This window comes from Podarcis bocagei (genome assembly GCF_964188305.1).
Source record: "Podarcis bocagei genome assembly, chromosome: 10".
Taxonomy (NCBI): Eukaryota; Metazoa; Chordata; class Lepidosauria; order Squamata; family Lacertidae; genus Podarcis; species Podarcis bocagei.
The window spans coordinates 60,335,551-60,362,838 of NC_138135.1; the positions used below are offsets into that span (position 1 = coordinate 60,335,551).

General features: G+C 43.2%; 1 protein-coding gene and 1 long non-coding RNA gene across 4 annotated transcripts in view; both read right to left on the reverse strand.

Annotated features, from left to right (window-relative positions):
• AASS (aminoadipate-semialdehyde synthase) overlaps positions 1 to 27,288 on the reverse strand; it is a 48,538-nt gene continuing 21,250 nt past the window's right edge. For 2 of the 3 annotated variants that reach the window (XM_081211514.1, XM_081211513.1), the window contains 12 exons: positions 27,173 to 27,240; positions 24,352 to 24,473; positions 20,204 to 20,333; positions 13,257 to 13,367; positions 11,544 to 11,652; positions 9,674 to 9,814; positions 7,496 to 7,663; positions 5,523 to 5,618; positions 4,690 to 4,805; positions 3,454 to 3,542; positions 2,381 to 2,557; positions 1 to 136 (listed from right to left, as the gene is read on the reverse strand). In XM_081211514.1, coding sequence (XP_081067640.1) covers positions 18 to 136; positions 2,381 to 2,557; positions 3,454 to 3,542; positions 4,690 to 4,805; positions 5,523 to 5,618; positions 7,496 to 7,663; positions 9,674 to 9,814; positions 11,544 to 11,652; positions 13,257 to 13,367; positions 20,204 to 20,333; positions 24,352 to 24,473; positions 27,173 to 27,240 — 1,446 coding nt within the window. In that variant the 3' untranslated portion in view covers positions 1 to 17. Of the gene's footprint in view, positions 137 to 2,380; positions 2,558 to 3,453; positions 3,543 to 4,689; positions 4,806 to 5,522; positions 5,619 to 7,495; positions 7,664 to 9,673; positions 9,815 to 11,543; positions 11,653 to 13,256; positions 13,368 to 20,203; positions 20,334 to 22,439; positions 22,470 to 24,351; positions 24,474 to 27,172; positions 27,241 to 27,288 lie in introns of all 3 variants that reach the window. The other variant, XM_081211515.1, reaches the window with a different exon arrangement.
• On the reverse strand, positions 20,340 to 22,433 carry LOC308596687. The gene is made up of 3 exons (XR_014012654.1): positions 22,236 to 22,433; positions 21,011 to 21,275; positions 20,340 to 20,630 (listed from the first exon to the last, which is right to left on the reverse strand). It is a non-coding gene; the product is annotated as an uncharacterized lncRNA (long non-coding RNA).

Below are 27,288 nucleotides of genomic sequence, written 5' to 3' on the forward strand. Positions count from 1 at the left end.
TAGAAAATATGTCTCCTTTATTGTTTGATAACGCTCTGGGTACTGTAGGTAATTCCTTCAGCTCGAACACGTTCCAGTATTGGTCCATAAATATTCTTGGTTAATGGGATGACCATGCCTTTGGTGTCAATTTCTCCTGGAACATAAAGAGAAAAATGTCACTGTTATCATTAATTAAATTTGTATACCACCCTGTCATCTGAAGATCACAGGGCAATTCGCAACCTAAAACTTCAAAATACATAATGAAATAAAAGCAGAAGCAAAACAAACCAATAACCTCCTTCCACAGATACATTTAAAAGGCCAGGGTATGTTAATCAGCCGTACGCCTGGCGCCTAAAGCTATGTAATGAAGGTGCCCAGCAAGCCGCCTTGAGGACAGCATTCGACAAATGGGGGAGCCATGCCAAAAAAGGCCATTCCTGTGTTGCCACCCTCCAGACCTCTTGTATTTGATTAACTCTTCTTTAAAGGAGATATAGAGAAAAAAGCAACTTGTACGGCAATTATTTTAAAACTTTACAGTGCAATCCTAACCATGTTTTCTTAGAAGTATGTCCTATTTACCGTATTTTTTGCACCATAACACTCACTTTTTTCCTCCTAGAAAGGAAGGGGAAATGTCTGTGCGTGTTATGGAGCGAATGCCTGCGGGTGGTGGTGGGGATCTGCTGCAGTCGTGGGCAGAGGATCCATGGTTCCCCTTCCTTCCCTCCTCTGTGGTTACAAAGCATGGATCCTCAGGATTTTTGCATTGGGCTACTCCAAACTCACTGTCAGATCACATGTCTGTGGCCACAACATGAACCACTAAAATCATATATCCACTATATCATTTAGAATATTTTTTTTCTTGTTTTCCTCCTCTAAAAACTACGTGCGTGTTATGGTCTGGTGCGTGTTATAGAGTGAAAAATACGGTAATTCAATTTAAGTGGGGTGACAAGGATTGTAGCCTCACTAAAACAAAGCCCTGGCACTCTGCTCACAGTGGAACAGCGAAATTACGTGCGCTTATAGCAGGCTTCCCCAACGTGGGGTGCTTCAAAAGTTGTTGGATTCCAACTCATATCAGCCCCAGTCAGCATGTCCAAGAGACAGGGCTAACTGGAGATGGAGTCCAGCAGCTTCTGAAAGGGTTCAGTTGGGAGGAACTGGGCATTAGAGCACTACCAATTCTTAAAACAAACCAGTTCCTCTTACACTTACAGTTTACAGCTGCCGGCTGAGGGGACCCTGCACAAAATCTTGTGAGGTCCCTCCTCTTTGACAGGCAGCAATACTCTGAGCAAAGCTACAAGGAGTTCCAGATGGCAGAGGCTACCTGCACTTTATATTATTCATTATTGCAATTAACTGCTTTCCTCATATAAATGGCCCCAAACACCTTACGAAAACAGTATGAATGCTAAAATCAATAATAACAAACACAAACACACTTCTCTACAGAGTGCCAAGGGGTCTGGGGGTCCAGGACGCATAACAACATTGGGTCCTGATGGGTGCTGGAACCTTGAAATTGGCCCAAGTATGTGACATGATGGCTCACATGGGTGATAAGGATCTTAGCACACAAAACTGTGGCAAATGTGAAGACAACAATGAACTGCATGGCCGCAGAATCACTGTGGTGAGCTTAAGACTTATAATTCACACTTACAAATGAGCAGTGGGGTGTTTTCTTTGGTGGGGGGGGGGGAATAAAAAAGTGCTGGAAGTCTTATCTATCTCAATTTTGCTAGCACGAAATGGCTGCCATGGGGAGCAAAAAAACAGAGGTGCCAGTACTCCATACTGGTGAGTGTTGTCATGTACAAACACACAAACAAAAAACCCCCACAAGTGTTTATTAATAGGGATATTAATAATAACGATGCAGCCTTTTAAGAATTATTTCAGTACCCATTGCCTAAAACAATACAGTGGTGCCCCGCAAGACGAATGCCTCGCAAGACGGAAAACTCGCTAGATGAAAGAGTTTTCTGCTTTGGAGGTGCTTCGCAAAACGAATTTCCTATGGGCTTGCTTCGAATTTCCTATGGGCTTGCTTCGCAAGATGACAATGTCTTGCGAGTTCCTGCTGGTTTTTTTTCTTTCCACCCCCCTTTTTCTAAGCCGCTAAGCTGCTTAGCAGCTGATCCGATCAGCAGATAAGCTGCTAAAAGCTGCTAAAAGCTGCTAAAAGCCGCTAATAGCGCTAATCCGCTAATCCGTCAATGGGCTTGCTTCGCAAGACGAAAAAACCGCTAGACGAAGCGAATCACAGAACGGATTCTTTTCGTCTTGCAAGGCACCACTGTACTTGCACATTCGAAGACTACTTAAAAGAACCACACATCCCAGGTGCACCACACAACTTAGAAAGACCCGTACGTACCATCGAGAACCATCTTTGCTGCAATAGCAGTCGGGTACCCTACAGTTTTAGCCATTGCGGAATATCCTTTATCGTCTCCGTACACCACAAGATTGACATATTTGTCTTCCAAATGACCGGACGGATGTTTGATTCCTATTTCATTCCTCATAACTATCATATCGCGCTCTCCGGGACCTAAGGGAAAGACAGAAATATGTTGCTTTTCTGTTGTCAGAAAAGATGAACAAGCTGTAGCTTTCACAGTGAACTGCACGAAACCCAAGAAAAACTCAGTGTGTGAAAGATACCATCCCTGTTCTCCTTAGCTCTGCTTTTGATTGCGAAGGAAATTCATCTTTCTGCCTCCCAAATGTAGACCGTTGCAGAATGTGTCCAAACAGAAATAAAATATAAAAATAAATGGGATGGGGTTGGGGAGCTAAATAGTCTTGATTGAAGGAATAAAATGAAGTTGCTCCTTTTAGTATTCTGGCCTAGACATGCTAAAGCGGTTGAGGGCAGCCCTTAGCAATTGGGAGGGGGCAGCAACATAATTTGTTTAGCTTCACACACAAGGTGGAGAGATCAGTTCAAAAATATAGCTGGATTGAGATTATATAATAATATTAGTATATATAATATTATTTATTATCATAATTTATTAGATTTGTACACCTGTAGATCTCAGGGGAATTCACATAAAATTACAATATAAACAACACAAATGACATAATAAAAATAGGAATAGAAACAAACCCAACAACCCTCCCCCTTCCACAAGCACATTTAAAAGGGCATCGGATGTCAATCAACCAAAGACCCGGTTAAAAAAGGTGTATAATGAAGGCACCAGGCGAACTTCCCCAGGGAGAGCATTCCACAGACGGGGAGCCAGTGCAGAAAAGGCTTGTTCTCATATTGCCACCCTCTGGACCTCTCAAGGAGGCGGCACATGTAGAAGGGCCTCAGAAAGTGATCTCAGGGTTCGGGTAAATTCATATGGGGAGAGGCAGTCCTCGGAGTATTGCAGTCCTGAGCCATTTAAGGCTTTACAGGTCAAAACCAGCATGAGCAGAGAGTGTTTCACATACCATAGGATAGCTTGGCCTCCATGTGTTTCGCTAGTGCGCCGACTATTGTTTCTGCTATTGGAACGGGCTCATCTCCAAGTAACCCCAGCCTGAAAGAGCAAGGACAAGGCACCATTTGTCAGAAAAAGCCCAGGACCTTCCCCTAAAAAACTGAGAGCTGCAGCTTGAGCCCATGATCACAAACCGAGAAGAATGGGATGCCACCACATCATAATTTGGGTCAGGCAACCGGTGTGTCAGGAGAAAGCAAAGCAGATGCAACAATCCTCCTCACATCTTAATTGGCATCCTTATTTCAGTGCCATGCCCTGGGGATACACCTCCAGTGTTGCCATACATAACCAAACTTCTGCAATCAGCTTGCATTTTCCTTTTCAGTTTTTACTTACATTCTATCAAGATATATGCAGAGAGCCGAGAAGGTTAAGTACACCCGATTATGTCACAGTAATTATTTTGATTGCCATTACTCCTTTATTGGATTCGCTTGTTTTATAATCTTATTCTATCGTTATGCATTTGTGGCCTTACAGCCAAAATGAAGCATGCAAATGAAGAACAGTGTCACATAACAACAACATCAAGACAGTGGCCTACATGCAAATTGAGCTGCTGAACATTGCAGTTTCACACCAAATGTTTCACTTTGAAACATGCTTTTAAGAAATGGGAAGAAGAAGAGGAGTTTGGATTTGATATCCCGCTTTATCACTACCCGAAGGAGTCTCAAAGCAGCTAACATTCTCCTTTCCCTTCCTCCCCCACAACAAACGCTCTGTGAGGTGAGTGGGGCTGAGAGACTTCAGAGAAGTGTGACTGGCCCAAGGTCACCCAGCAGCTGCATGTGGAGGAGCAGAGACCCGAACCCGGTTCACCAGATTACGAGACTACCGCTCTTAACCGCTACACCACACTGGCTCTCTGGGAAATGGCAGGCTACTCTTAGCCATTTTAACTAGTCTCATATGCCTGGATGATAGAAAGCAGGTCTGGCCCAAGTCATTTGGTCACCTGAGGCCAACCACAAAATGGCACTCGCCTCCCTGCCAGGAAAGGAGGAAGTGAGTAAAGATCTACATCAGAAATAAGTGGGGGAATGAAGATCTACATTGGGATCTGCTGCCCCTGTGGATCCATTCTGCCTCACCTTATCTCATGAGTGGGCTGGTCTTGCTAGAGAGGCACTTTAAAGGGGGAAAAAAAATGTGGGGAAAGGTCAATCGCGAAATCTCCTACCATTCAACTGCATCCAGCTGCCTTTCATCCTCATTCAATTTATTGTAGACGGCATTTCGGAGATCATCGTATGTGGCAGACTGCTTAAGTCCAAGTAGCTTGCACATAAGTTCTTTCTGGGTATATATATATATAAAAAAACAATAATAACAGATCACCATCCGATAGTCAGAACATTGAAAGTACAAGCATTTGACCTTAAGAAAACCGCAGGTGATGAACACCAGCTTTTTCATGCGACAGTAGAAACGGTCCACATTCAAAGAAGAAATGTGAAAAGGGGTGGGCTATGAGAAGGGTGGACGTGGGTGGCGCTGTGGGTTAAACCACAAAGCCTAGGACTTGCCGATCAGAAGGTCGGTGGTTCGAATCCCCGTGATGGCGTGAGCTCCCATTACTCGGTCCCAGCTCCTGCCAACCTAGCAGTTTGAAAGCACATCAAAGTGCAAGTAGATAAATAGGTACTGCTCCAGCAGGAAGGTAAATGGTGTTTCCGTGCGCTGTTCTGGTTCGCCAGAAGTGGCTTAGTCATGCTGGCCACATGACCCGGAAGCTGTACGCCAATATAGTGAGATGAGCGCCGCAACCCCAGAGTCGGTCACAACTGGACCTAATGGTCAGGGGTCCCTTTACCTTTACCTTTATGAGAAGGGCAGAAGGTACAGCCGTTGGCTGTGCAAACAGAGCTTTGTTGTCAGGAATGGGATAGCCCACTGTTGTGTGAACACTGGATTTCAAAATAATTATAGGTGTAGATGGCAAAATACAAAGCGAATCCATTTCACACATGCCTCAGCTGCAGCCTTCTCTTGGACCATGAAAGGAACACTCACCCAGCTTATAGAAGCTGCTGTTGCACTGAGCATAGGACATGGCTCTGAATTTATCAGTCCTAGTTTCACAAAGCCTCCAATAGCTTTAGAATAACCCTGGAAGAACCGGGGGGAGGGGTTAGAAACTGCCACAGAACACAGGGATCAACATGCCAAATTCATATGTGACACCAGAAATCTACCAACATGGTTTCCCTCCCATTCCAACCTTTGAGCTTTCCTTCGATATGCCTGCATAGATATTTTGACAGAAGGCAGCAAACGACATGCAACAAATCTGAAGACGGCTTTTGCACACACAGTTCTTGTGCAATAAGTGCCTTGTTGCGCTTTTCCTGCTCTTGTAAGCCACCCTGAAATTGGATAGGGTGCTATGCTGAAATAATTTAAATAAAATAAACAAGCATACATACAATTGTGCTGTCAGGCCATAGGTCAATCTAACCCAGAGGTGGAGAACTTGTGCCCCTTGTTGGGACTCCAACTACAGCATGACCAATGATCAGGGAACAGAGGTGGATAGTTCTGCATGCATTTTGGTATGTTATGCACTGTGACTTGCAGTTATTTTTATTGATCATGGTTCTGTAATTATTCATTGTAACGGTTAAGAGTGAATTCGGGTTTCGTTATTGTTTGCCGATGTTTCGAGAGTTAATTTTATTGTGCACTATTATAGTCTAATAATTATTGAATATTACTTTATTTGATAGAAGTCGTTCCATTTTAAAGTTATGTTTTATTGTGACTTTCTGTATGGGATCAGGTTATATTACAAGGTGCGAGTTCCTGGTTGTATATTTTGTTGCTGCAAACTGCCTTGTGTATAGTAAAATAGAAAGGCAGTATACAAATTAAAGGTGAAATGAAAATGAAAATTAGGGCACAGCGACCAGTTCTGCTGCACTGGGTTCCCAGCCTAGGGGGCGCTGTAACTGTGACACAGTGAATTGAGCAGAATGGAAGGCAAATTTTAGCCTTGCCACAGGGCACTATTGAATTTTGATAGAACAAAGTCCACCCCTGTCGGGATGATGGGAGTTATAGCCCAACAGAAGAGGGTCACAGATTAGCTAACCTTGATCTAACTCAATATTTCTTCCCCCAACTAGCAATTATTCTCCCAAGATCTCACATAAATATCTCACAGAACATTTTTACAGCATAAAGATTATTTCCATCGAACCAAATACCTTGTACATGCAAAGGGTGAGCTACGGCTGATCAGTTTTTTTAATAATAATTTTTATTAGTTTTCAATTACAATAATCCAATAATAGCCTCATTATAACAATGCCAAATTATAATACAATTATTAATACCAATCATTCAAATACCAAATGATATAATTTAGGTGGCCCCCTGCGTGCTAGCATTGATGGTTTGATGATTTACTTTATTTCTGCGTTCCAAAATCTTATTAATTTCAATTATATTCCAGTCAAGATAACAATCCCTTATAAAACAACTGCAATATTAACAACTTCCATTTGTCTTGACACATTAAATCAGTGCTTTTTCTGGGGGTGGGTGGGACACAGGGGTACGCATACCCCTAAAGCATTTTGTGAATCTTTGTACTTTTGTCCATTTACTGTATTTATTTTTCCCTATTTGAACGATAAAATGATGATTTTCTTGAGTCAAAATGAGAGTACCCCTAAACGTGGTTTTTTTTTTAGAAAAAAAGAACCGTGTTAAATGATTTATAAAACTGCAGATGAGATCACAGTTAAGGGCACACAGGACAATCTTCATCCAAAACTTGCACAAAGTAAAATGGATGCTCTCCACACCCTCGCATTTCTACAATATTTTATTACATAAGCACAGCCATAAGCTAAGCTTGGCAGATCAGCCATTTACAGAACCGTTCCCTCCCACTCCAGCTGAGTTTTCTCTTAAAGGATAAAAACCTTAACATACGTTCACCTGGAATTCCCCATGACCTTCACGGTACCAAACGTACTTACCTTGTATCGTAATGTTCCTCTTAAGAGAGTGTGAGCTGACTGAATGCCATAGGGTTTGGCATATTTTGTACTGTCCCTGTTTGGAAAACCTTCCAAATTTAATCCTGGGAAAAAATCCATGACAGTAACAGAATCAAGCAAAGCTCCTCCGGCTGGAATATTAATAATCTAAGGATTGTGAAAAACAATAGTCAGTACTATGTTTTATAACAGGAGTCCTCACACGCACCAAGTCCCTATTTAGAAATGTCCGTCTCCTGTGAGACGGAAGACTGTGGATTCCTTTCATTTCTATGCAGCAGGATCCCAAACCCATCCTCAACTTCCTGTTCTCCCTCCACACCTCTCAGTATAACTACCTACGCAAACATATCCTTCAGGCTCTCAACAAGAATCCATTCAAGACTATTTAGCTTATAAGAGTAACAGCGTAACGTTCAGTTTAGCAAACCAGTTCTTCGCAATAAAAATTGCTCAGTTCTGGGCTGTCTTAAACCGGAATGATTATAAACTTTGATCCTAAACATTCAAAAATGCAAGTGTCACATGGAATTGCAACATCACTGAAAGTCACAGGAATAAATTGTGTTAAGATTATGACATTTAAGTGGATTCAGAGTATGCATAGGCTCCAGCTCTTGAACCTCATGCAGCCAATAAACACATCTCTCATATTACAACTCTGCAAACTCATGTTAAGGCATTGGAGACACAGAGATATTTATGCGCAGAGCTATTTAGACACCAATAGTATCTCGTAAAATTTCAGAAGTGATCTTAAAGTCATCTGATTGGACTACTTCAGACTCAGTGGCGTAGCGTGGGGGGTGCAGGGGGGGCCGGCCGCACCGGGCGCAACATCTGGGGGTTAGGGTTAGGGGGCGCAAATCCACAGGTTAGGGGGCGCAAATCCACGGGTTAGGGGGCGCAAATTACTTGCCTTGCCCCGGGTGCTGACAACCCACGCTACGCCACTGTTCAGACTGTAACCTAGAACAATCCCATCTGACAGCAAAGTTTATGCTTGGGATGAGTAAACCTGGGAAATAATCAGAGTCCATGGCTATAGAACCTCACAAACAATGACCCCAATTCTAAGGATATTAATGTTATTGGTCATTTTAATTTGATAACCACAGAAGACTTCAGTAGGGTGAGACATAAATAAATGCAGAAATGCATTTTAAATGAGAGCATCTACATGGAGTTGTACATGGAGAAAACAAGAAAATAAGAGACAGGCACTCTTATACTAATCTTACTCAGAAAATAAAATACAAGAACACCCTGAGGTGCTTCTGCACATTTTGAACTCCAGTAGAACTGGTTGAACCAGATCGCTACACCAGGAGCAGAATAGATGCATGGGCAAGGATTCAAGCCACAACAATCCCTGGTGCCTTCGCCTTGCTCACTTGGCCTGAGGTAACTGGGCACTCAGAATTATAGCCTCAGACCTTCCAAGTGTTCCTATTCTCCAGGGACATCCCTGATTTACAGAAGCCGTCCCAGTTTCTGATTCGATCCTGGAATGTCCCACTTTTCCTTAGGATGTCCCTATTTTCATTGGAGAAATGTTGGAGGGTATGGAGTTATCTGATCCCCCTGAGCCCTCTGAAGGCAATCCTGTATGGGGAAGTGTTCTTTTTTAATGTTTTTATATATGTTGGAAGCTGCCCAGAGTGGTTGGAGCAACCCAGTCAGATGTGTGGGGTATAAATAGTAAAATTATCGTTAAGGAATGGGACGTCCCTATTTTCATTGGAGAAATGTTGGAGGGTATGTAGCCTAAAACAGGGTGGGCAGAAAGTAGCCTAGGATCTACTAACAGATCTCTGGGGGCCTAACAGTAGATTGGTAAAGACTTCGACTCCCAATTGTTTAATGAAAAAGTATTTTACAGAAAGATTAGGTTGTTAAATTGGAAGTTTGGGAGGAAACAGGATTGTGTTCTTGTGTATGGCAGGATTGTGAGAATGATTCCAACACACACAAAAAAACAAATCCCAAGGCTACGACTGCACTCAGAGGCACTCTATGCCTTATTTCTAAGCACGGTACACTCAGTCAAGGAGAAAAGACAGGAAAATAACTCATTAATTATTATTATTATTATTAGAATTATACATAGTGATTTCCCAGCTTTGCATTTTAACAGGTATATGAAGACAACTTCACCTCTCCATTTTTTAAATACGTGGCAGGTTGAACGGTGTTGAGCAGGACTCCCTGTGGACTCCAGCTGAATTTATATCTCAAGGGGTTGCCAGAATGTTCCGGAGCGGGCAGGCCACCACAGAAGGAAGTGTAAGACACCACCTGCAGATGAAGAAAAGGAGTCATCTCCAATTAAACTATAGCTCCAGGTTCATTCGGCACAGCTTTATTCTGCATTGCTGAGGCTGCAATTCCATACCCACGTCTTCATTTAGCAGTATCCTTCCTTGTTTACAAAATGACCTACTTGAGGCAGCTTACAATATATTTGCAACACAGCAAAACAGATGACAACACGCTAGTTACCAGAGCAGGCCAAAGATTGATACAGGTCCACCCCAGCTGCAAGAGTTCTGGTAGCACAAGGATGGAAGACTGAAGAAACCCCAACTAAAGAATCATGGCTAGAAAAATTGATGGACTATGCAGAACTGGCAAAGCTGACATATAAACTATGGGACAAAGATAACTGTGACTTTAAGGATGAATGGGAACCCTTTACAAAGTATCTGAGGACGCAACAAAGCGAACTGGACTCCTTGGCAGGTTTTGAATAAACATTCACAAACTTTTTATTGATAATAATCAGCTAAATAGTTTGAGGATCTATACAACTTTGTAACATGCAGAAAAGAGCATTCTTAGAGAAACCAAAGACTGGAACTGAGGGAAGTCGGGGGGGGGGTTCTGTGTGGGAGGCGGGAGGGAGGAAAAATGGGGGGGGAAACAAGGATGATATGTTTTTGGATAATATATCTTGTTATAATTTTGAATTAAAAATTTTTTAAAAAAGATACAGGTCCACCCCATTGCCATAACAGTTCTCCAACATCCCAGTTGCCTCCTACTCTGGAAGCAGACAGATGCTCATCTCCCACAGACCCAACACAGCTATGGGGAGGGGGACAGAGTCAACTTTCCCCTGAACTAATGCACCTAGAACATGGGACTCATGTCCCAAGAAGTAAGCCTTGCAGAACTCATGGGGGAGGCCTTGCTCCACCCACCTGGCAAGCGGTCCTCAAAAGGCTGCACAGAAGGAAACACGGCCCTCAGGTTCCCCACCTCTGGCCTATAGGATTGCACCCTTAATCTTGACTTATATCAGCTGAATCCCCTGTGTGCAACCGTGTTCCTGTATGAAATTCCATATTTATTGGCCCAGAGATGGAAAGAAGATAAAGACCCTACCAGAGAAGAAGGGCCGATCAAGCTGATGGATTATGCCAAAATGGCTAAAATGACCAGAAGAATCAGAAACAGGAAGAACAAAATTTTAATAAAGAATGGAGAAAAGTTATAGTTTATCTCAAAAAACATTGTAACCAGTTAAAATCGTTAGTAGGAATGGAATAACGCTTGTAGTTTAATGGTGAATTTTGGACACAATGGAGAGGTTATTATAAAAGATGCAGGAGGAAATGATTAACAATAGGACCCATAAGGGGAGGAAAGGAAATCAGGAGATTCTTTGGAATCTTGTTTCCATGTTGTATGTTGGATATGTGACTGTTAAGTTTTAATCTGAAAAACCATTTAATTAAATTTATTTTTTAAATGGAATTCTATATTTAAAGGAATTCAAGGGAAATGGCCTGGACTTCACTTCTATTCTACCACCCTGTCTCTGTGTGAGGCAGTAGCTGATGCCTAAGTGAAAAAGGAAGAAAATACAACATTTTAGATTTGGAGCTGGGAAGGGTTGGAAGGAGTGGGATGTTCTAAGCCCAGTGGGTGACAGATGATAAACCCACAACAAAGGAGGTATTATAAAATAGGAGCGGTGCAGAGGGGAAGACCTCTGAACAGATTGATTACTTATTGAGCTTACCGTAGCCCCCACTTCTTTCGCTTTATCAATACACTCCATCGCCAGCATATGATCAAGCCCAGGATCCAGGCCCATTTCGCTGATAACGGTAATGCCAGCCGCCTCGACACTGAAATAAGAGGGCGTATCATTTCAAAACAAGAATTCCGTAACGGGGCATCTTTACAGACCAAAAGAACAAATCCCAAGATTTCCAATGGGGAAATTGAGGCACCGCATCGCTCTGTCAATCTGGGATGTCCCGCTTCAATTGGGACCCTTGGGAGGCACCGAAACACAAATCAAGCTCAACGGTTCACAAACAATACCGTATTTTTCGCCCTATAGGACGCACTTTTTCCCCTCCAAAAATGAAGGGGAAATCTGGGTGCGTCCTATGGGGCAAATGCAGGCTTTCGCTGAAGCCTGGAGAGTGAGAGGGGTCGGTGCGCACCGACCCCTCTCGCTCTCCAGGCTTCAGGAAGCTCTGCGCAACCCTCGGGAGACCGGCTCCGAGGGTTGGGCAGAGCTGCCTGCAGTCCCCGGCTCAGCACAGCTCTGCGCGGCCATCGGGAGCGGGGCGCTAAGTCCCGCCCACTCCGGATGGCGGTGCAGAGCTGCCTGCCGTCCCGGGATCAGCGCAGCTCTGCGCGGCCACCGGGAGCCAGGGGCGAAGCCCGCCCCGCTCCCGATGGCGGTGCAGAGCTGCCTGCCGTCCCGGGATCAGCGCAGCTCTGCGCGGCCAGCGGGAGCTGGGGGCGAAGCCCCGCCCCGCTCCCGATGGCGGTGCAGAGCTGCCTGCCATCCGGGGATCAGCGCAGCTCTGCACTGCCACCGGGAGCCAGGGGTGAAGTCCCGCCCTGCTCCAGATGGCGGCGCAGAGCTGCCTGCAGTCCCGGGATCAGCGCACTTCTCCCCATCACCAGCCCCACAAGCTCGGGGGAAGCGGGGAGGCAGAGCGTGCCTTCCCACTGTTCCCCGACCTGGTTCTTCCAGCCCCACACCTGGGGGGGAAATAAATTTTTTTTACTTTATTTCCCCCCCAAAAAAACTAGGTGCGTCCTATGGGCCGGAGCGTCCTATGGAGTGCAAAATACGGTATATAAATAGGGGACCCACATCCAGACAACTGAATCTGTTCACCCCTTTTTTACAAGGAGAACAAGGAGGAACGGTACGCCCATCTCCCATTGATCTGCAGACTTGAACAGAACTTAGAAAACATGACTGCGTCTTTCATTTGCATCAGTAAAGTTTAAACTAGCTGCCTTCGCTAAAGACTCTGTGGAGTCGTCTACACAGCTGGCAATAAAACGTTTTAAATGTGTTGTAAAGTGAAATATACAAATGTGACGCTAGATGGCGACAGTGAGCTATGCCAAATTCAATGTATTTTTCAAAACTTTTTTTTAAAGCATTTTTATATGTGCGCAGGTGCCACCTGTTATCTATATAATGAGTTCTGAGCCACCAGTGGACCGTAAAAAGGAAGCCCTAATGGTTGTTGAAAGTGGTTCCATGTGCAAGCAGTGGTACTTGCCACAGTAACACTATTTTCGCAATGCATGTTCCAGCATCGAGTCAAGAGATGTGCATGAAAGATCTGGCTGGGTTTTCCCAGCCACTCTGAGTGGCTTACAGCACATGAAAAATTGTAAAACGTTAAGACATTAAAAAATTCCTGATACAGGGTTGCTTTCTCCCTTTAGCAGGGAGAACATAAGAAAGACTTACCTTTCCTGCAGCTCTTTCATAGCAGGTGTCAGGTAACTGGCAGTAACCATATTCACCTTGTTGTCAATGCACTTCTTAGCAACCACAGGGTGGAATGCGTAAGGCAGCAAGCTAAAAAGACAAATGTGAACTTAGGGTGATCTGCCCTGTCCTTGACTCTCAAAGAAGAAGAGAAAAGTTTGGATTTGATATCCCGCTTTATCACTACCCAAAGAAGTCTCAAAGCGGCTAACATTCTCCTTTCCCTTCCTGTCCCACAACAAACACTCTGTGAGGTGAGTGAGGCTAAGAGACTTTGAGAAGTGTGACTAGCCCAAGGTCACCCAGCAGCTGCAGGTGGAGGGGCGGGGAAGCAAACCCGGTTCACCAGATTACGAGTCCACCGCTCTTAACCACTACACCACACTGGCTCTCAAGAGGCATGTTACCAAAAAGGGAACTATTCCTGCATCAAGCGACAATGTATGTGTAGCACAGTATGGAGAAGGCAATTCCATGAAAAATATTAAGTCCTGGTTTTTATAATGATGCTAAAATAAAAGGGTCACCCATGAATGAGGGAGCCACAATCAATTCTGCAGTATCCTTGTCAAGCATGCAGTTGAAAGAATGGACCTCTCTCACAAATACACACTTCAGTGCATCTCTTAAAAGCATTAACACATGAAGGAACTCCCGGTAGTTGCATTTTGGGCTTTTCTACAAAAGCATCCTCTTCTAGCCTGAAGTTCAGTACCATCACTACCAGATAAAATCGTCAAGAGCTAACCTGGATGATTAAAACAAAATTTAAAAAGGGAGAATCAGCAACAGTAATCTCATCCGTGAGAACTAAAAACATACCTGGTGCATCCTCAGTTAAACTTACAAGACTGTGAGCCCGTTAAGGGAGAGCTATAGGAATCTCAGGTGTGTCTATCATTAAGGACAGGGGTGAGGGATGAGAGGAGAGGGAGGATGATGGGTAAAGACGGGAAAAAGGTAACAGGAACACCAACAGACAGGAAAACTTCAAGGCAAGAGGAAATAAGAGACCTGGATGCACTATGGTTAAAAATAAAAGAAGAATTTAGACAGAATGAAACACATATGGAGAAAAAGTTAGAAGAGATGCAGGAATCTTTTGATAAAAAAATGGAGGGCATAGTAGGGGAATTATCAAATAAAATTAAAGACCTAACAACCCGAACAAAATCCTTAGAAGACTCAAATAAAAGAGTGCAAAGAGAAATGAAAGACCAGAGAAAAGAGGTGGAGAAACTTAAAGAGAACTTTGGAGAACTGAGTAGGAGTCAGGATCAAGTTCTAGATAATTTAGCCATGATAGAAATGAAACAAAAACAGTCAAATCTAAAATTCAGAGGAGTAGGGGAGGAAAGGGAAGAAGACATTAAAGGAAAAATGATTAAGGAACTAGCGACATGGCTAGCTCTGACAGAAAAGGAGGTTGAACAAACGATAGAAAATGCCTTCAGAATTAAAATAAAAACTAAACAAAACAGAATGAAAAAGATTCCAGGAGACTGTCTAGTGATTTTCAAATCGGCTGAGATGAGGAATATAATCCTGAGAGAAAGCTATCAGAGGAGACTGATAATTGATGGAAAACCAATTATCATCTTCAAAGAAATTCCAATCAGACTCCTTCGTAAGAGAGAGGGCTACAAACAAATAGTCAACACACTAAAAAGGAATGGTATAAAACATAGGTGGGAATTCCCAGAGGGGATTTCTTTTTTTTACAAAGGGAAGAGATTTAAGATTACAGAAAGCCAGGAAGTCAGTAAATTTTTACGCAGATACGAAAAAGATTTCGGGGAGTCAGAGGAGAGAGCTGGAGGAAGAGGTGTGGAGAGAGAGAGGAGGGACGGCATAGGAATGGAGGGGAGGGGGAGAGGGGGGAGGCGGGGGGAGGGGGGAGGGGGATAGAGAGGAAGAGGAAGAGGAAGAAGAGGGGGGTGAGGAAGAGGAAGAAACAGAGGACAAACTTACCCAAATCTAAACCAGCTAAAACTCCAATTGTCAAATTACTGACCTAACAATGAACCTGAAAATTTTAACATGGAATGTAAATGGTATGAATGTAAAAACTAAAAGGAATAAAATTGTAAATGTGTTGAAAAAGAAAAAACTGGATGTAATTTGCATGCAAGAGACTCATATAGCCAGAAAGCATAAGCATGTATTAGTAAATAAGAACTTAGGATCAGAATTTATAAACTCCACGACAGAGAAGAAAAGAGGAGTAGTAACGTATGTCAATGAAAAATGGGAACCCAAATTGATATATAAAGATGAAGATGGGAGGATATTAGGAGTCCAAATTAATTTCCAGGGGGAAAAGATTAACGTGGTAAATATCTATGCCCCAAACTCAAACAGAGCAGAGTTCTTCAAAAAACTAGAACAAGTGTTGCTAGAATTCGAAATTAACAAAACGGTGCTATTGGGAGACTTTAATGCCGTCCCGATATTGGGAATGGATAGACAAACGGAAAAGGGAAAACATAAAAAAGGGAAGTTACCGAATTCATTCCAAGATTTAGAAGAAAATATGGACTTAATAGACGCATGGAGGTACAAGCACCCAACAGAAAAACAATTTACTTTCTTCTCTGAAGTACACCAAAGTTGGGGCAGAATAGACCAAATATGGATCTCAAGGGTCCTTACTTTAAGGACCACAAAATGCGAGATACATCCAAGAACCTTTTCTGACCACAACTCGTTAACATTAGAAATAAAAGGGGCAACCCAGGGAGGCTTTAGATGGAGACTGAACGAATGGCTATTAGATGATGATGAGGTTATTGAGAAAGCTAAGGTCACTTTAAAGGAGTACTTTGACCTTAACCTTAACACTGGAACAAGCATAGAAGTGGTGTGGGACGCCAGTAAGGCGGTCTTAAGAGGCCTTTTTATCCAGCAAAACAATTACAAGAAAAAAATAAGACAGCAAAAGAAGGATGAAATTCTGAAACAGCTTAAGGAGAATGAGAAAAAGCTAATAGTAAACCCAAAAGATGAACAAAGTCTTCAAACAATAAAATTATTACAAACTCAATATTCAATGTTAACGAATCAAGAGATTGAAGGTAAATTAAAGATAATGAGGCAAAGATATTTCGAGTCAGCGAACAAAACCGGAAAATTTTTAGCGTGGCAGTTAAGGAAAAAACAAAAACAGAATGTGATAAATAAAATAATGGTAGGGGATGAACTGATAGCGGACCCAAAAAGAATACAAAAAAACTTCCTCAATTTTTATGAGCGGTTGTATAAGAAAGGTGAAGAAGACCCAACCCAAATAGAACGGTATTTAGAGAACTGTAAAGGGAAGACCATTACAGAAGAAAGACATCAACTAAATAGACCCATAAGCATGGAGGAGATCCAAAATGCGATGAAAAAAATGAAACTGGGGAAGGCGCCTGGGCCGGATGGTTTATCGGCCAAATATTATAAAGTTCTGGGGAATCAACTGTCAACCGCGCTATGTGATACTATGAATAACATCCTGAGAGGAGGGAAAATACCCGAGTCTTGGAGAGAAGCCTTTATAACACTAATTCCCAAGCCAGATACAGATAAATTGAATATCAAGAACTACAGGCCAATATCCCTGTTAAATAATGACTATAAAATCTACGCCGACATTATGGCAAGCAGACTGAAAAAGTACTTAACAAATTTAATTCACAAAGACCAAGCGGGGTTTTTACCTAACAGATTTCTGAAAGATAACGTGAGGCACGTTATCGATTTAATAGAATATCTGGAGATTAAAAATGAGATACCTGCAGCTTTAATCTTTATAGACGCAGAAAAGGCGTTCGACAACGTCTCTTGGTCGTTCTTGTTAAAAACTATGGAAAGGGCAGGGATAGAGGGCAAATTCCTGAAAGGAATACAGGCGATATATTCAAATCAATTTGCTAAGCTGGTTATAAATAACAATCTTACAAGTAGATTTAAAATTGAGAAAGGAACGAGGCAGGGGTGCCCACTCTCCCCACTCTTGTTCATAATGGTTTTGGAAATTCTGGCAAATAAGATAAGATCAAAGCCAGAGATACAAGGGATCAAAGTGGGTTCAAAAGAGTACAAACTAAAAGCCTACGCGGATGACTTGATATTAACCTTGGGAGAACCGCAAGAAAGCATCAACAAAGCCCTGGAAACATTAGACGAATATGGGAGATTTTCGGGTTTCAAATTAAATAAAGCAAAAACAAAGATGCTGACAAAAAAATTGGATAATGATGAAAAGGAGAAATTAGAGAGGAAATTCGGAATTAATGTGGTTAGAAAAGTAAAATACTTAGGAATTTGGCTTACATCGAGAAATATAAATTTAATCGAAGACAATTATTCGGCAACATGGAATAAAGTTAAAAAAGATTTGGACGTGTGGAGCAGAGTTAAACTCTCTTGGCTGGGCAGGATGGAAGCTATAAAAATGAATATATTACCCAAGATGCTGTTCTTATTTCAAAACATTCCAGTCATAAGAGGACCCAAATTATTTAAAGAATGGCAAAAAACCCTCTCGAGGTTTATATGGCAAGGCAGAAGGCCTAGAATTAGATTCAAACTGCTTACAGATAGAAAGGAGAGAGGAGGACTTGCTGTCCCTAACCTGAGACGCTATTATGAAGCAGCTTGTTTGTGTTGGGTCAAAGATTGGATAATCTTGGAGAATACTGACCTATTGGACCTAGAAGGAGCGGACAATAGGTATGGCTGGCATGCCTACCTCTGGTTAAACAAAGCGAAGGTACATAAAGGATTCACGAATCACATTATCAGAGGCCCCCTGTATGAAGTCTGGGAAAAAAATAAAAAACTGTTAGAGTGGAAAACACCGTGGTGGCTGTCCCCTACAGATATTGTACTAATTAAGAAGATAAATTCGGAAGAACAAAAATTGACATACGAAGATTTACTAATAAGATCTCAAGATAGTTGGAGATTAAGATCATATGAGGAGTTGAAGGAGAAGCTGAAGGATTGGTTTCAATACCACCAGATTAATGCATTATGGACGGAAGATAAAAAATTAGGAATGAATGAAAAAAAATCTAAATTTCAAATTGAAGTAATTGAAAGTAAATCCAAGTTACTATCTAAAATGTATAACATTTTATTAGAATGGGACACAAAAGATGAAGAAATTAAAGAAGTCATGGTTAAATGGGCGATAGACCTAGGGCATAACATTGAATATGAAAAATGGTCAAAACTTTGGAATGAGGGAATAAAATTTACGGCAAGCGCTGCAATTAGAGAAAATCTAGAAAAAATGGTTTACAGGTGGTACTTAACACCGGAAAAACTAAACAGGATGTACAAGACTGGCAATAAGGAATGTTGGAGATGTAAAATAAAAGAAGGCAGTTTTATACACATGTGGTGGACATGTGAGGAAGTAAAAAAATTTTGGAACCAGATATATGATGAATTAAAAAAAATATTTAAATACACATTTCCTAAAGAGCCTGAGGCCTTCCTGTTGGGGATGGTGGGAAAAGAAATAAGGGATAAAGATAAAACCTTGTTTCAATATTCAACAGCAGCGGCCAGAATGTTAATCGCCCAAAATTGGAAAAACATAAACTTACCAACGGTAAAGGATTGGCAATCAAAACTATATGGCTTCATTGAATTGGCAAAGATGACACAAAGAATTAGAAATCAAAAAAATGCAAAGTTAAATGAGGAATGGATTAAATTTTCAGCTTATATGGAAGGCAATTTTAGAAACTTACCAACTATAGCAGGTATAATATAAAACTCTCGATGTGCAAACAAAAAACCAACACCAGTTGTAAAGTATAATGTATAAAAATGTAAACCCAAAACCAGTACGGAAGGAAGTAGATGTTGAATGTTAAGTGTTGTATGTAAACTTTCTGGTGCGTACTCGTTCTTTTTTGTGTTTTTTTGGCTTTTGTGATTTCACTATGTTCCGTGTATTTTCTTATTTTCTTGTTTTCTTTTTCACTTTCTTTTTTTTTTGTAAATTTCTTTTTTGTATTTAAATTTAATAAAAAAAAATTAAAAAAAAGAGCTAACCTGGCCCATTGCACCCACACTATGGGGAATCGCCGAATCACCTACACCAGTGTTTCCCAACCACTGTTCCGCGGCACACTAGTGTGCCGCGAGATGTTGCCTGGTGTGCCGCGAGATGTTGCCTGGAGGGAGGTGGGCGAGTCGGGCGGCAAGAGGCGGGGCAGCGGCGGCGAGGAGAGGCCGCCCAGCGCGGGGCTCTCACCGTCTGCCTGCCTGGCTGCCTGCGAGCTCGGCGGGCAGCGCCTCCGTCCGCAGCGCCCGCCTCGCGGCTCTCATTCCCTGCCCCTGCCAAAGCTCACCCAGCCAAGCCGCGCTCTCCTTCCTGCCTTGCTTTGCTGCCTCCTCCCCCCCCACCCCCAAAGCTTGGAGGTTCCCCGGCAAGGGGGAGGGAAAAAAATTGAAACTTACACTTTCGTGCGTCCCTCCCGGCGTGACGCTGCGCGCTGACGTCACGGGCTGTAATGGTGGTGTGCCTCGAGATTTTTTTCATCAAACAAGTGTGCCTTTGCCCAAAAAAGGTTGGGAAACACTGACCTACACCATGGGTAGGCAAACTAAGGCCGGGGGGCCGGATCTGGCCCAATAGCCTTCTAAATCCGGCCTGCGGACGGTCCAGGAATCAGCGTGTTTTTACATGAGCAGAATGTGCCCTTTTATTTAAAATGCATCTCTGGGTTACTTGTGGGGCCTGCCTGGTGTTTTTACATGAGTAGAATGTGTTATTTTATATAACGTGCATCTCTGGGTTATTTGTGGGGCATAAGAATTCGTTCATTGTTTTTTCCAAAACAATGACTGAGGGACAGTGGGCCGGCCCCCTGCTGAAAAAGTTTGCTGAACCCTGATCTACGTGATCACCAGAACACACTGACCTGATAACAAGGTTGTGCTTCTTCACCATGGCCTCTAATCTCTTCTCGTCTTCGGTGACATCCACAACGACAGGAACAACATTGCTGTATTTCTTAGCCAGCTGCTCAAGTTGTTTCTTCATGACAGATGCTGTCGTAGAGCAAGAACATTGGCTGAAAGCGGTAGACAAGACTTCCTCCTCTTGAGCTCCCATTAAATAAGCATTCACTCATAGCCTCTCAGCAAGTTTTAGACAACTCAGTCATGTAGTGTCATGCAACCTCGGCAGGACCAATTCTGTATAAAATGCGGGGGGGTGCCTGGTTTAAATTTAGAAGCTTTCAGAGAAATTAACTGGGCCCTGGATAGCATGGGTTGCTGCTCATCCTTGTTTTAAAGGGTGTGTCATGGAATTATTATTATTTTGATGGGGCTGGATTTTCTTTACTGGTAAAGGTAAAGGTAAAGGTACCCCTGCCCGAACGGGCCAGTCTTGACAGACTCTGGGGTTTGTGCGCCCATCTCACATCTATTGGCCGGGGGCCAGCGCTGTCCGGAGACACTTCCGGGTCACGTGGCCAGCGTGACAAAGCTGCATCTGGCGAGCCAGCGCAGCACACGGAACGCCGTTTACCTTCCCGCTGGTAAGCGGTACCTATTTATCTACTTGCACCCGGGGGTGCTTTCGAACTGCTAGGTTGGCAGGCGCTGGGACCGAGCAGCGGGAGCGCACCCCGCCGCGGGGATTCGAACCGCCGACCTTTTGATCGGCAAGCCCTAGGCGCTGAGGCTTTAGCCCACAGCGCCACCCGCGTCCCATTCTTTACTGGTAGATTCCCCTTTTCTCTATAAAATTGTGACAGATTGCCACCAGGAAGAATGAACCCCCTTGTCCACCCCCTCCTCTGTCCAGCTGCCAAGGGAGCCTTTGGGACTCCACATTCCCAGGACCCCTCCCTTTCGCCCAGTGTTAGAAATTCCCAAAGGATCAGACGCATTTTGCAATTGCCACAAGTCCAATTGCGACCACATGGAGATTTCTGGATGCCAGGCTAACGTCTCCATCCGGCTGGGCCTTCAGCTTTCTTAAGCCTGGTAAAGGTAAAGGGACCCCTGACCATTAGGTCCAGTTGTGACCGACTCTGGGGTTGCGGCGCTCATCTCACTTTATTGGCCAAGGGAGCCGGCGTACAGCTTCTGGGTCATGTGGCCAGCATGACTAAGCCGCTTCTGGCGAACCAGAGCAGCGCACGGAAACGCTGTTTACCTTCCTGCCAGAGCCGTACCTATTTACCGTATTTTTCGCCCCATAAGACGCACCGGCCCATAAGACGCACCTAGATTTTAGGGGGGGAAATAAAGGAAAAAAAATTTATTTCCCCCCCAGGTGCGCTGCGCTAATCCAGAAGCTTGGGGCAAGCTGAGGTCAGCGCGCCCCAAGCTTCTGCGTGCCGGCAAGCAGTCCGCTGCCGCCCCAAGCCTCCCGCACCCGGCAGGAGGTCCCGCTGGGTGCGCAAGGCTTGGGGCGGCAGCGGACTGCTTGCGCGCACCTAGAAGCTTAGGGCGTGCTGAGCTCAGCACGCCCCAAGCTTCTGCATGCCGGCAAGCAGTCCGCTGCCGCCCCAAGCCTCCCGCACCCGGTGGGACCTCCTGCCGGGTGCGCGAGGCTTGCAGACACTCGCCCAAAGCAGGGGGAGCCCTCCAGAGGGCTCCCCGTGCTTCGGGCGACAGGCTGCCGCCCCAAGCCTCGCGCACCCGGTCGGACCTCCTGCCGGGCGCGCGAGGCTTGCAGGCATTCGCCCCATAAGACGCACCCCGATTTCCCCTTCATTTTTGGAGGGGAAAAAGTGCGTCTTATGGGGCGAAAAATACGGTATCTACTTGCACTTTGACGTGCTTTCAAACTGCTAGGTTGGCAGGAGCAGGGACCGAGCAACGGGAGCTCACCCCATTGCGGGGATTTGAACCGCCGACCTTCTGATCGGCAAGTCCTAGGCTCTGTGGTTTAACCCACAGCGCCACCCGCGTACCGTCTTAAGCCTATTCTTAAGCCTATTTCTTTGCATTTACATCCCACCTCTGTCTTCAAGGAATACATGGTTCCCCACCCTCCTGGTTAATCCCTACAATGACCCTGCGAGGTAGGTTAAGAGGCTGTGACCGACCCAAAGTCACCCGCTCAGTTTTGGTAAATCCATTCCAGAACTTTGCAAGACCCAACTAAAACTAAGCTAATCCATGCAGGCAAAGCAGTACCTGTTCTAGGATAAAGGCTCAACGAAGAAACTGTTAGTGGGGGAAAGAAATCAAGAAGATCAACGAATGAAAGACTAAAAGATGGCTAGGTCTTAGAAGCTCTAAACCACTCACTCCTACAAAAGTCTCCACCAACAGAGGTGGGCATTGTAATAGCCAGCAGGCCAGCCTTTGGTACAGCTTGCTAACTAGAGGTCTTGTTTAAACAAACTAAATTTATAGCACTCGTGACTGCCGAGAACATGATAGAATCGTGCCTGAAATGCTCAGATTTATTTATTTTAATAGCCTGAGTTTCAGATCTGTTAGCTTTCAAATCTCTGTGTTTCTGAAAAATAATGTTAATGTAGGATCTGGGAAAGTTCATAAAATAACCTACAGAAATAGAAGGGAAAACAATGTCTTCCGATAATAAGGCTCAGAAGCAGATAACCATTCCATGTAAGATGTTGAAAATCTGGATTTGCCAAAGATATTGCACTGTTTGTTTCCCTCACGGGCAAGTATCTAATGTATGTATACATTCAGGCTTCAAGACACACAGAAGATGAAACAAAGTCCACACCCATCTCCTTCAAGACACATACTTGCCTTTCTGCTTTGACCACCTTCCTTAAGACATAGCTCCTAATAGATATGATACAGTAGGTACACATCACAGTAAAGCATATATGAGTCAGTCGAACTCCTTTGAGCCTCTCTTCCTACTGTGGAGAAACAAACCACAATACCTGGCTGAGCATTATATCTGAGTCAGGGTTTATTTCACCCTCAACAAACCACAATATGTAGAAAACAGTCTGTGGTTTGTTTCTTCCATGTGCTAATGGAGGGGAGCAAAGGAGCCTAGAGAAGCGCATTCACAGTAAGCCATTTACTACGGTTTACTGTGGCATGCAAATTTACTACAGTTTACTGTGACATGCATATTTACTACAGTTTACCGTGACATAAAAAAATGGGCCAATGCAGTCACTCTGTGAACAGAAGGAGCCTTTGTACTCAAGGAAACCTGTGAACTTAGAAAGGCCCTTTCCATCAGTGTAACTCTCCCCACAAGAGCAGAAATCCCAGCCCTCAGAGCCCTAGAAGCCTTCAAAATGGAGTTGCTTCCATGGGCATGATGTGTATTTGCCTTTCGATGAACTGAGTGGAAGGCTACGAGTCATAGGCACGGGGAGAGTTTGTGTGTGAATTCAACAGTGCTTGGTTTGATTTTGGCTTTTGGTTTGTTAATGCTGTTAATCTTGTTTCGTGGATTAGGAGAGCTGTAATGCTTTGCAAATTTTATAATGTGACTTTTCCTGGGGTTGTCCTTTTTAGCCTATTTTTTGTTTTGTTAAGAGTATTTTACAGAAGGTGGCTGTTTTACTGATGATTTGTTAATTGTTTTATACAATTCATGTTGCGATGTTCTACTATGTGGATACATTTATTGTATGTAAGCCAAGGGCCTTCTCGGTGGTGGCGCCCACCCTGTAGAAATCCCTCCCATCAGATGTCAAGGAAATAAACAACTATCTGACTTTTAGAAGACATCTGAAGGCAGCCCTGTTTAGGGAAGTTTTTAATGTTTGATGTTTTATTGTATTTTTAATATTCTGTTGGGAGCTGCCCAGAGTGGCTGGGGAAAACCAGCCAGATGGGCAGAGTATAAATAAATGTATTATTATTATTATTATTATTATTATTATTATTATTATTATTATTATTATTATGGCCTCATGTGAGCGAAAAATGTATGGAGCTACAATGATAGATCTCACCCAATGGCTGTACTTTGTAATGAAAAATAAGGAGCACTGATCTGAGTATCAGGTATGTTAGGACTTTAAACAGGAAATATTTACTTATACAAAGGCAACACTCTCAACTCCTTTGTGCTTCTAATGCTACGGTCTTATTTACAAACCTGCTGTTATTTCAATGTTGGGGTCTCTCGTGAGGTATTCTATCACAGGCCCCGAGACATAGCCAGATCCAAGTATCAAGATCTTCCTCTTTTTATCCATGGTCAGTGACTGGGTGTACTCCCTAGAAGAGACAAAAGTCAGTAAAGAGAATAAGTCAACAAAACAGGCTTCAACAACTGGTATGTTTTAAAATAAGTTTTGAAAGCAAGAAGGAGCTCTCTTTAACATGATGGTTTCGACCCAGTCTTCCAAAAATTCTAACATTAGCCAAAACACTTTCAGCCTCAATTAGGAGTGGAAAAGTAACCAGACGAGCACTGCAAAATATTAGGTCTCCAGCCCACAACTCTGGGGTCTGCTCTGCATTTATTTATTTTTTATGTTTTCAAGGAAAACTATGAAAATTACTCCTGGCATATCGTCTCTTTAAAACACTTTTGAATGTGCTTTTCTGTGCTAATTTTGTTTTGCTAAATTGCATCGTTATGATCATGATCAATATGAAAATAAAAAGTAAAAACTCTGGCTTTTAAAGGCTCCAGGGAAGAGAAGTGGCTCAGTGACAAAATCTTCCTTGCAGGATAAACCTGGATAAACACTACCAGTCCAGATAGACTAGGACAGTCCAACAAGCAGTCTTTGGGCCTTTTTTGATGGACTCTGGGACCCTGCCGGGGTCTCAGGCCACCCCACACATGACAAGATGCGGGTTCCATGTCAAAGCTCTCTTGCAACCCCCTTGGCATGAATAGTCGGGCTGCCCTGGTGTAGACAACACTCGGCTACATTGACTAATGAACTTTTTAAAGTTACTGAATCTTAGAATAAGGAGGCATGAACAAAGAAAGCATTCCTCTTACAGCCCTTGGATAGGCAAAAAGGTAAAGGTAAAGGAACCCTGGACGGTTAAGCCCAGTCAAAGGCGACTATGGGGTTGTGGTGCTCATCTCGCTTTCAGGCCAAGGCAGCCAGCGTTTGTCCACAGACAGCTTTCCAGGTCATGTGGCCAGCATGACTAAACTGCTTCAGAACACCATGACAGAAACCAGAGTTCACGGAAACACTGTTTATCTTCCCGCTGCAGCGGTACCTATTTATCTACTTGCACTGGTATGCTTTTGAACTGCTAGGTTGAATTAATTAATTTTATAATGAATGATTTTAGAGTGTTGTTTGTGCTGTACTTTTGTACTGTTTTATTGTTGTTAGCCGCCCTGAGCCCGGCTTCGGCTGGGGAGAGCGGGATAAAAATAAAATTTATTATTATTTATTATAGGTTGGCAGAAGCTGGGACAGAGCAACGGGAGCTCACTCTGCTGTAGGGATTTGAACCGCCAACCTTCCGATTGGCAAACCCAAGAGGCTCAGTGGTTTAGACCACAGTGCCACCCGTGTCCTTGGATGGAGGAACCAGGTCCCTACAGGCTGTGTGTCTTCAAGGTTTGGGCTTTGACATATTTTAAGGATGAAAGTTAGGGAAGCCTATCCCTCCCCAACATGTGAACTGAAACACTAAAAAGAAAGAAAAAGCTGAGAACCTAGAACAAGGAGCCTCATCCTTTGCCTTCTACTTCCTGTTGGACTGTAACTTCCAGTACCACAGAGCAGTTGGGAACCAAAGGCTATCAGGAGGGCAGCTGGCTCCCCAATCCCTGAGCTAGATCTTTTTAAAGATCTCAAGAACTTTCTCTTGAGGTTGCTCAGTGGATAGATTTTGTTCTCATCTTCTGGAGCTACACTGGAGTACACTGTTTCCCGTGTACAAGATCAGAAAGGAAATGGACATTTGGAGAGTAAAGAACCCCTTGGGAAGAGAGGGAACCTTCTTCTCTGAAGCCAAGATGGCATGGACTAGAATTGACCAAATATGGATAACTAGAGGAATGGCACCAAAGATAAAGAAAGTAGAAATCTGCCCAAAAACCTGCTCCGACCATAACGCTGTAAGGATGGAGATGAAACAAATATCAACTGGATCCTTCAGATGGAGGATGAACGACACCTTATTTAGAGATGAAGAAGTATATAAAAAGGTCCAAAAAACTTTGAGATACTATTTTGAAATAAATATGAACACTAATGTAGAAAAAAGAGTAATCTGGGATGCAAGCAAAGCGGTCATAAATGGGTTAAAATCTAACAGTAAGGATTTGCTGAACCAATAAATTGAAGTGGAATACAAAAAAGGGAGGTATGAGGAGGTCCGGGAAATAAGTTAAAGGAAAATAAGTAATAGAAATAATGTATGTTTTTAACTGTTTTTATTTTGTATTTTTCTTTTGTGTTTTTCATTTTTTCTGTTATATTTCAAAAAATAATAATAAATATTTTATAAGGGGGGGGAAATACTAGATCAGAAAGGAATTTTCCCATGTAGCTGAGATCTGTTCACTGCTGTCTCTGGCTGTATTTCAATTCTATTCTTTTGCAGCCAGTTCTTTCATTTGAACACTGCCTCCTCCTCAGCACAGTCCCGTCCCCCCCCCAAGTCATTTTTTTCTAGTGAAAACCACCCCGTTTAATTTTTTTCCCAAGAGACCTGTGGGGACCCCATGGCATTCTTTCAGCAAACTCACAGAGGAAAGAAATTATTGAAATGTGGAATCGTTAACACGTCTCTGAACAAGCTGCAGAGAAGGTCCCCGAGTTGGCTTACGCATCAGCACCATTAGAATAAATACTTGTGACAGCCGTGCCACACTCATGGTTCGCCACAGAAAACAAGGTAGGAATAACCCATCAGCATTGAAACACAATATGACACAATAATTCAAAACTTTAGTCAGATATACTGGGGGTGGGGAGAGAAAGCTATATTACCTGCGCTCCCTCAGTTTCTGGATATATTTATACTTATCAGTCAATGAACCATTGGATGCAATCACTGCCTACAAAAGTATACGAAACACATCATTACTTTCCTGGCGGCTGACCTC